This window comes from Pseudoliparis swirei, chromosome 3 (genome assembly GCF_029220125.1).
Source record: "Pseudoliparis swirei isolate HS2019 ecotype Mariana Trench chromosome 3, NWPU_hadal_v1, whole genome shotgun sequence".
Lineage (NCBI taxonomy): Eukaryota > Metazoa > Chordata > Actinopteri > Perciformes > Liparidae > Pseudoliparis > Pseudoliparis swirei.
Window position 1 is genome coordinate 6554888 of NC_079390.1, and position 9991 is coordinate 6564878.

The following is a 9991-nucleotide window of genomic DNA, read 5'->3' on the forward strand; positions in this document are numbered from 1 at the left end:
CAGATAGCAGTTAGAGACATTTCATTTGAAAGAAAGATGTTAACACCAATACCTTCCAATATGTTGCCACCAGGCCACACCATCTGGTTACATCTCAGGTTATTTTTTACATAGAACAAAACCCCCCCTCCTTTCCCATGAACCCTATCTTTCCTGAAGGTCTTGTATTCGGGGAGTGTTATCGCAGCTTCGGGTGAGGAGCTGGATAGCCACATTTCAGATAGTCCCATAAAATCAATGTTCGAATTATTTAAAAGATGTTCCAGCTGCTCCCGTTTTGGGACCATGCTGCGGACATTTAAATGGCCCCCAAGTAAGCCTCTTTTACACAATGGGTCCCAGATTGTTTTTGCATTATTTAAGGTCTGGAAAATATGCAGAGATCGGTGTCTTTTTAATATGGGGTTTCTGACCTTAGCTGTGTTGGTATGCGGAGCCGAGGGTAGCATTGCTACTGCGTTGGTGGTGGCCATGGAGAGAGCCGCTGTTGCGTTGGTGGTAGCCGGGGTTAGCATCCCTGCCGTGCTGGTGGTAGCCGGGGTTAGCATCCCTGCCGTGTTGGTGGTAGCCGGGGTTAGCATCCCTGCCGTGCTGGTGGTAGCCAGGGTTAGCATCCCTGCCATGCTGGTGGTAGCCGGGGTTAGCATCCCTGCCGTGCTGGTGGTAGCCGGGGTTAGCATCCCTGCCGTGCTGGTGGTAGCCGGGGTTAGCATCCCTGCCGTGCTGGTGGTAGCCGGGGTTAGCATCCCTGCCGTGCTGGTGGTAGCCGGGGTTAGCATCCCTGCCGTGCTGGTGGTAGCCAGGGTTAGCATCCCTGCCATGCTGGTGGTAGCCGGGGTTAGCATCCCTGCCGTGCTGGTGGTAGCCGGGGTTAGCATCCCTGCCGTGCTGGTGGTAGCCGGGGTTAGCATCCCTGCCGAGCTGGTGGTGGAGAGAGCCGCTGTCGCGCTGGTGGTAGCCGGGGTTAGCATCCCTGCCAGGTTGGTGGTGGAGAGCCGCTGTCGCGATGGTGGTAGCCGGGGTTAGCATCCCTGCCGAGCTGGTGGTGGAGAGAGCCGCTGTCGCGCTGGTGGTAGCCGGGGTTAGCATCCCTGCCGAGCTGGTGGTGGAGAGAGCCGCTGTCGCGCTGGTGGTAGCCGGGGTTAGCATCCCTGCCGGGTTGGTGGTGGAGAGCCGCTGTCGCGATGGTGGTAGCCGGGGTTAGCATCCCTGCCGGGCTTGATTCGAACCCAGGGCCTTCTTGCTGTGAGGCGACAGTGCTACCCACTGAGCCACCGTATATATTAGAAATATGATATATTATAAATCATAAACAACCATGTTGTCCCTTTAGAGTCCCTAAATTAAACCTTACAGCAGTGACCAAGATATATAGTGTGCAACATTTACGATTGAATAAGTATCTTTCCGCTGCTCTCTGGTGGACAAAGCATACAAGACACGAGTTTCTAAATACCCTCCAACATGTCTTTAGCATTTCTTTACTCTCATTTCACTTCACAGCAAACATAGGAATTGATACAAACTGTCTGCACTAAGCTTATATTGGCTGATAAACCACATGTGGTCTCTCCTCAACACACACACACTTAAAATTCCAAGTCAGGATTTGTTGTAGTTAATCATACTTTATTTTATGAACAATAATGAAGTTATGTACAGACTTTTCAGGGAGTGTTGAGTTCAGCTGTGTGCAGACTCCGTGGAGGTTGCCTGCTGCTTCATCAGCTGTTCTTTCCGTGCGATTTGGAAATTCATCATGCAGTCCCTGAAAGTCTGGACCTGGCTCTGGCACCTGCGCCAGTCCTGGTGTTCAGCCATGCACTCCTGCACAGAATAGTGGAGCTCAGCACAGCCAGTGCGGGATATCATCTGGTCAACAGGGTCATCCTCATCATCGTCTTTACGGCTGCGGTCATGGGGTGAAGGGGATGCCATCCTGTTTCAATGAACGGTGCCAACTCTGATCTGCTGAGGACAACACTTATTATTATTAATAAAGAGGTGATAATACAGTTTGATTAACAATCACAAAACCTCCCCAGCTTCAGCATGCCTTTGCTCCACACGCCTCTTTGCAGGGATATCTCTAAATCTCCAGCTGTAAAATCTGAAGTTGTGTATTTATTTTAGTCAGAATTTTCCACTTAATAATAATAATATAGTACTGTTTTGTTTTATACAGGTCTGTTACATTTCTATTTGCATCATGTTTCCTCACTGTTTACGAGTCTTTATGGTTGGTGGTGTAGCATGTACAATCTCTTCAGGCACTTGTACTATGTGGAAAAGTATTAATGTTTTTAATCAACTATTATATAATGTGTGGAGCATAGATATGTTGACTGCGAGCTAGTCAGTTCCTTTGCAGATATAGATTTGACATACAAAACATGCAACAGCAGTTAGAATGTCCTCACATGTTAATAGCTCAATAATGCACAGCATTGTGAGAGGGGACATTTGATAGTTAGATTTTAATAGTTTAACTTTTATTTGTTAATTTTTGTTATTGCTATTTTTCAGTAAATATGAGAATACTTCAACGACTTGTAAATACTCGTCGGTGTCAAAGTAACACACCGTGGTCGTTTAGTTGCCCTAACGTCCCTTAGCTAATGTCACAGAAGTTAGCTAACAACGTCGAGAACCAGGCGAGCTTACACACACATGTTCACACACACGCACCCTCCATTGTTCTCACCTGTTTATTCTCTTTGGGCGAAACTATCCACTAAAAGTGCGTGTCCTACAGCATGCTTAACTCTTAACTCGTTATCAACCTCCCAGTCAGCTCTGTTAGTGCTCCGCGGAGGACACATTTGAGCAGTGGACGAATGTGTAACCGCAGAAAAGTTCCGTCGATCCCTACATCCGTTTCCGTTTTAGAAAACTAACGACGATTATGTCATTTTCAGAATAAATTCGCGAATCAATACATATGCAGAGCTACCAACTCTCACGGTTTCGCCGTGTGACACACGCTTTTGCATGTTTTCACACGCTCTCACGCCACACAACCAATATCTCACGGCAAAAGAAATTCTGATTTTGGGCCGAGGCGCGTTGGTTTCTTTTCAAACTCCGCGACGATAGATGGCGCTAAGGAGCGCATCTGTAAACCTATTCGCTGCATAGACATCCTATTTACCCCAAAGAGTCCCGAAGTTAACAACAGAAGAATATTTTCAAACAGACACAACGAGCAGAGACTACGGTGTGTTAATGCAGGGCTCTCAAGTGTCACGCATTGAGCGTGACAGTCACGCATTTCGGTCTTACGTCACGCACTCCCGCCACACATCGTATTTCTCACGCTGAAAAAACTCTCGGCTATTTAATGTTTTAATGTGCCGCAGCGCGCAAACATGAGATGGTCGCGCTGCCCTCACCGTGGAGGAATCAAGCGCTCCCCTGGAGTTCTGCTGTGAGGAGCCACTTATCAGCCAATAAAATAAAATAAAATAAATGGGCTACACAATAGCCAATCAGAAAAAACCGTAGGCCTATCTGTTGTATCTGTAAGATTTAATCCAGCAACCAATGAAAATAAAGCATCCTGGATAGTGATGTCACTCTTGCCTGTCTTCAAAACTTAAGAGCCCTGTTCATGACATGTGGTTCAATTAAGTTCTCACTCTCTGAAACTTTAAATCTTAAAATAATTCGTTGTGTTTGTGCATGTGATTTTGTGGTGATGTTAACTCAGCTGTCATAACAAGCAGCAGGAGAGCACCTTGTTAACCTCTTGGTATACTGCATGCTCAAAACATCAGAGCATTGTTTGTTTAAGTGTTTTATCACTTTATTTGCAGGCCTAGGAAAAGGACCCTCTCAAAAAATTTCCAAACAGCTCTTTGAACAAGTAAGATGTATTATAAAGAATTTAACATAAAGACAGGACATTTGTGCAATAGAATTAGGCATGTTTTTGTAAATGAGAGTAGAGTTACTCATAAACATTTTAATTATTTAAGGTAGCAAAGATGCCTCGTAAAAGACCTTTGCCAGGCCAGAATGCAGGGTACAACATGGGTACAACGCCACATTAATTCAAATTTCCTGATATTTGAGCCACCAACGTGTGTGGCTGCATGCGCGGCAACATTTTGGTCAGCCCCGACAAAATCTCACTCCAAGGTTTTTTGAAAAGTTGGCAGCTCTGCATATGTGAGTGAAACATATTGTTTATAGTGCAGTTTTAAAGAGTTAACAAACTGAGTGGACCAAGTAAAGCAGTCCCACCAAACAGACACATTGAAGCCACTAGCATGGAGGCCGCATCACAACACCATTTCTTGTCCATGTCCTCTGGCTTATTGACAGCTTGTGTTGTAGTAGCCTATGCTGTTCTACAATGCGTATTTGTATAATGTACAGTTGGTTCAATTAGCCTGTGTGTGTTGTGTATTCACGAATGGAAATTGTTTGATAGCCTAGTTTATATTGTTTTGAGTTAGCCTATTAACATTCAGAAACTAAAAGCTAACTAAACCAAAAAACCTTGTTGGTTGTCCAATGTGCTATGATGTGACTACATTTAAGCATCTTGCTTAGGAGCGAGCAAGTGAATGATAAACCTAAAGAAAAATATGACTGTCGGCCGCCCTACATATTTTTAAATGGGGGTTTATTAAGGCAAGCAACTTGTTTGATTGCGTTTTCAAATTGAGCAAACTGACTTTGAAATAATCAATTTTTCAAAAGGAATAAGGAGAAAGACAGATGTAGTTGTAGTCCCATCATTTGTTTTATTTTCAAACATTTGGACCATTTAATATGACACAAATCATACAGGAGTTTGACAGACCAGGGATCACATCAATCCCCGCCATATATGTTGATGTGTTTAGTCTACGAAAACCTCATTTCAAATATTTGGTTGAAACTGGAAAAGTATCATGCGTCAATGTCAGCATTCACTTAATTAACCTTGATTCACTTGCTTGAGGGGCACCATGCAGCTCATCTGCAGTTATTCTAATTTGGGGATGAATCTTGATTAAAATATCCAGATGGGACTCTAAGCATTGCTGTGAGAAAGACTATCAAAGTCTGTCTCCTCTTCAGTGTTTCCCCACAGTTAGAATAGTTTTTACCACAGGAAAGGTCTAGGGGCTTAGGCTAGGTTATAAGTCCATTAGAGAAAAGCGCTTTGTGAATATATTGGGGTCAGCTTAAGTTAAGCGGAAATAGAGTTTGACACCACTTACATTCAAAGTGGCTTTAATAAACCCGTTACGCCTCCTGGTGGGGCGCAACATAAGGCAGCAGGTTTGCTTATGTGAGGATGCAGTCACACCAGTTGAGGACACGAAAAGGGTTTATTAACAAGCAGCAACACAGGGACAAACAAGGACTGTCAGTGGCACCAAAGAAAAGAACATAACAAAACCCACGCCCCCCCCCCCCGGGACAGGTGCTGTGCACCCAAAAGTACAGAGGGTGGTGCTCACTCTAACCTGGGGTATTAACAACAAGTAAACCTATACATGTATGTAGTATGTAAACACCAGGGTATCTCACCTGTCCTCATTGACCCTGTGCGCACAACAAAAAGGAATTCCACAAGACACAACAAAAGTAGGCTGCTACCAAATAAAACAGTAGAGGTTACCACAAAAGCTCCACAGCAACCAAACACCGACCTCCTCTCTGAACAAACACAGGACTATTTAAAGGGGAATGGTTGATGGGTGATCAGGAACAGGTGTGATGATTTGATGACTGGAAACAGGTGTGCATGTCTGTGAAATATGAGTGTGACAACAGGAGGGGGAGACAAAACAACACAAAACAAGACCAAAACAGAACACAATACAAAACATGTAGACCAGTGTACGTAATAAAAACCTATTTAAATAAAAGAATTATGTCAGAACAAAAAGAGCCCAGACTTTTATACCCATTACACTTGGAGCTTGAATGACTTAGTAGCCCTCAAGGGTTTGCTCTTACGTTGGTCTGTGTCCATTTTTATTTTTATCACCAGAGCCAAGGCTCTGACTTTGATCTCTTTAGTTTTCAAAGAATAGACAATAGGATTGATGCAGGGTGGGAGGCAGGAGGCCAGCGACAGGCTCAGGACACGCTGGTCCCGTTCAATCTGACGCAGATAAAACCCAATCAGAAAAATGGAAATGAGAGGAATATAAAATACAGCAACAAGGATGATATGCTCAATGCAAGTGGCCAAAGCTTTCAACCGACTGTCTAAAGATTTCATTCTGAACACGGTCACCAGGATAGTCACATAAGACAGAAGAATAAAAGTAAACAGTGCTATAAGGATCAGAACTGTGAGGAAAGTAGCTGCAAACCACTGCATTGTGTAATCGTTACAGGCAAGTCTGAACACAGGTGCATAGTCACAGAAGTAACTGAACACTTTGACAGAATTGCAAAATGAGAGTCGAGTCATGATACCTGTTGCAAATGCTATTACTCCCAGAGAAAAACACCAAGTCAGGCTGATGATACAAGACATGGTCCTCATAGTGTTGACTGAGTTCTGACGCAGAGGGAAACATATTGCAATCAACCTGTCGTAGGCAAGTATAGCAAGCGCAAAGGACTCCAAAGGTCCAAAAGAATAGTAGATGAACATTTGTATCAAACACAAGTTGAATGGAATGAAATTGTCCTTAACGAGGAATATCTTAATCATGCTAGGAATAGTGCATGTGTTCAGGATTAAATCAATTACTGCAAGGTTGACCACAGCCAGAAATGTAGGAGTATGCAAGCAGTGATTAAAAGCAATGACATAGATCACCATACCATTGAACAGCACCGTAATCACATAAACAAACAATAAGAAGATGAAGTAGACACTGATGAAGGGAAATGTCTCAAATCCGACGATATAGAAGCCTGGAGGATGAATGATTAGAGAGTCATTTAAAACAGTCCTCAGAAAAGACATAGTTGAACTCCACAGCCTGTGTTGGAGAACGGCCTCTGGTTAAAAGCTCCACAGTCTACAGAACAGAGAAGTCATATTACACAATAAACCGCTAGAGAGTATAGACCACATGCAAATTCAATGAGCACATTAAACATAGCTCATACCTGAGTATCTGTGAAGAATCGTTCAGCACTTACTAGTGATGCTGACTCTGAGAGTAGCAAGCAGCTGTCTACATGTCTCACTGGTGGACGGTAAAATATATACTCTCCTCTCTCGAATGAGACCGACTCGTTGCACAATACCGTATCTGTGAAGTTAGTTTAACCCCTGGAGAGTTGGGCTGTAGGTCATTTATTTTTGCTGAAACTTGCACAACATTTTAAATGAAGGATTCATTTGTTTTTGATGAATAATTTAAAGATTGATGGAAGCTTTCGGTAAAATTTTATAGAACAGAATTCAAGAAAAGAGTCAAAAAGAAAATGGGTCAAAAATATATGTTGCGTTGACTGTTCAATGTTTCAAAAACTCCTCAGTCTGAATAGTCTTTGGAGAAGAAAAGGTTTTAAGAACATTGTTACAGAATGGCATTATACTCACTGCTATAGCGTAGCTTTGTTATTATCTGACGTTTTGGATTCGTGGTAGACATTTGCAATTCTAAAAACTAAGAATGTCGGCTTATCAAAAGTCTAGTAAAATGATCAATACAAATCAAAAAGGTATCAATATATATATACCATGATATGGCAAATATATGTAAACAAACATATATACTACTACCTTATATTTACACTGTTACTATGCATTATTCTACACAAAACTCTCAACCAACTCATTTTTTACATATTGTGATGATTTCTCATCAGAATGAACACAAATTCATACATTGTTATTTAATTTTATAAAATGTTATCATAATATTGTCACTATAGAATTCAACTAAGTGTTGTAATTGAATTATTTTTAACTCATTGTCACAGAGTGGAAGAGGCTCTTTTTTATGTTTTCATTTTTGTTTTACTGATCCCAAATGCTGCATAACATAATATTCTCCTATATGCCAATAATGACCTCCACACCGTCTTATGAGGACCACCCACAGTGAAATCACGCGTTAATTTGAAACGCTATGTATGAAATGTAGAGGAGGAGGTGTAATAACTTTTAGAACATTGTGTAAACTGTGCTCATACAAAGTGAGTAAACAGTGACGAATACATTTAATGAATCTTCTATTGCGCAATGTTCCCGGAGGATACATTTAAAATGAAAAAGGCTGTCTTGAGCCAAAGCAAAATAGTTCTAATGAGCCTGGTTTGTGTTGCAATCACCAGAGAATGTTGGTTAATGACCTTAGCTTGAACAAACAAACCTTTTACTGTACACACGTCAGACTAATTAATCTCAGTGGCACCTATTAGCAATAAAGACAATTAAAAATGAAGGGGAAGTGGTGTGAAGCTGTCATTTAATTCAACTTGTGCCGGCTTTGAAAAGGCCGCAAGAGAAATGCCAGAAGTCGTTTCCTTGACACTCCCCCACGTGTCCTCTGACTTCCTCTCATTTAATCAAATCACATGTTTTAGCTCTGAACAAATAGAGTTTTATAAGTTGTAGGCTTTCTTAAAGGACTTAGAAACACTGAGGCTTTAAACTCAATTTACCAGAGGTTACTGCACATTCATTGTTAGCTTTTTAAGTACATTTTCTCTTGTGACTATAATGCTAAAGCCAGGTTAAAATTATACGTGAATTGAAACTTGAATAATTAGCAGATGTAGAGTAAATGCTAGTGATCATGTGGGTTCTTTCAGGTCACTAAACCACATGATTTTCATTCTATTAGATTTATCGGTTTTGCACATTGTTTTAGATGATTTTTTTTGTTCACTGGGTTATTTTATGTTAAGGGACATTCAAAATAGGCTTCCGTTATGCAAAGGACTTTTCCCTTGTTATGGTGCTATGAACCCTGGGAGCTAGTTTTGGAAAACATTGCTCTGTCCATAGTACACTGACTTAAAAGCTCTGCAAGTACCTCAGGTAAACACAACAATGAAACCTCTTATACATGTGAGATACAATAAAATAAAGTGATAGAGTGATTACATAATTGCCAAATAGAATAAATAAATTACATATTGAGAAAAGCACATTATTGTATGTAATCTTTTTATTTAATTGTTAAAAAAACATGACACTGCATGTGTGGAAACGTGAACAAAGAAAAGAAAAGGTCTGGAGTGCTCAGAAGTTCAAACAAGTGTAATTAAGGTGCTCTTTTAAAGGGAACAGAAAGGTCCAAGTCATTCTTCTGGCAAAATGTCAACAATCCTATTAGATAGTAAAAACATATACATGCTGGTTCGTGCTAAGGTAGAGAGTTGGCTTACAGGAAGAAACAGCACCAGCCCTCACACATAAAGGGTCTATTTTGGTTTATTGTGGGCATACAAACAAGTGTGTTCAGCTAGAAGCCATTACCAGCGTAATCACTTTAGCAGTTTGTCTTTGGCCTACAGTAAACAAACAAAAAAGATGTGTTATCTGTGAGTGCTGTTGCTATGTTACTTATGTCTTTGCCACCACCATGCAAAGGACACAATTCAAGATGTGGACATTTTGAATAGTATCCTTAAAAACAAGACGATTGCAGACACCTGATAATTGCAAACAATTTTAAAATGTCTAGAACTAAGAAAGAAATAATGAAGAGAAAATAATAACATGTGTACGGACAAAAATATAAGAACATATTCTAAGAAGGGTATAGCACCACTATTGCTTATCATAATCCAATCGCCGAAGACTTTGCACTATTCAAATATGTGCAATTGTAATAAATTATTGTAAAAGTCTAAAATAAGTCTCTCCTGATTGAAATAGTGTGGTGGTTTTAATTAATGTTATTTCTAGAATTCTCAGTTCTTTAGTATTAATATTCATTTTAATTTAAATTATGAATTATGTTTATATATTACATATAATATATTATATTATATCTTAATATTAATTTAATATAAATGTCCTGAAATTTCACCACTGTGGGATTAATGAAGGAATATCTAATCTAATCTA

The 9991-nt window shown here is 40.7% G+C and overlaps 2 protein-coding genes across 3 annotated transcripts; both read right to left on the reverse strand.

Moving 5' to 3' along the window:
* Positions 1 to 1608: 1608 nt before the first annotated feature.
* LOC130190410 (cytochrome c oxidase assembly factor 4 homolog, mitochondrial) lies at positions 1609 to 2841 on the reverse strand. Of its 2 annotated transcripts, none has more exons than XM_056409824.1 (2): positions 2705 to 2841; positions 1609 to 1968 (listed from the first exon to the last, which is right to left on the reverse strand). In XM_056409824.1, the coding sequence occupies exon 2, from the start codon at positions 1936 to 1938 to the stop codon at positions 1684 to 1686; it is 255 nt and encodes an 84-aa protein (XP_056265799.1). In that variant the 5' UTR covers positions 1939 to 1968; positions 2705 to 2841; the 3' UTR covers positions 1609 to 1683. The 2 variants fall into 2 exon arrangements, with proteins under 2 accessions (XP_056265799.1, XP_056265790.1); XM_056409815.1 differs by having other exon boundaries at positions 1609 to 1971; positions 2705 to 2840.
* A 2397-nt stretch (positions 2842 to 5238) lies between these two features.
* LOC130191660 (olfactory receptor 2AT4-like) lies at positions 5239 to 6925 on the reverse strand. Its single transcript, XM_056411316.1, has 3 exons — positions 5959 to 6925; positions 5527 to 5541; positions 5239 to 5279 (listed from the first exon to the last, which is right to left on the reverse strand). The coding sequence occupies exons 1-3, from the start codon at positions 6923 to 6925 to the stop codon at positions 5239 to 5241; spliced, it is 1023 nt and encodes a 340-aa protein (XP_056267291.1).
* Between the last annotated feature and the right edge of the window lie 3066 nt (positions 6926 to 9991).

Excerpts from the sequence above, each read along its gene's own strand:
- LOC130190410 (XM_056409824.1), bottom strand. The coding sequence starts at position 1,938 with ATGGCATCCCCTTCACCCCATGACCGCAGCCGTAAAGACGATGATGAG.
- LOC130191660 (XM_056411316.1), bottom strand. The coding sequence starts at position 6,925 with ATGTCTTTTCTGAGGACTGTTTTAAATGACTCTCTAATCATTCATCCT.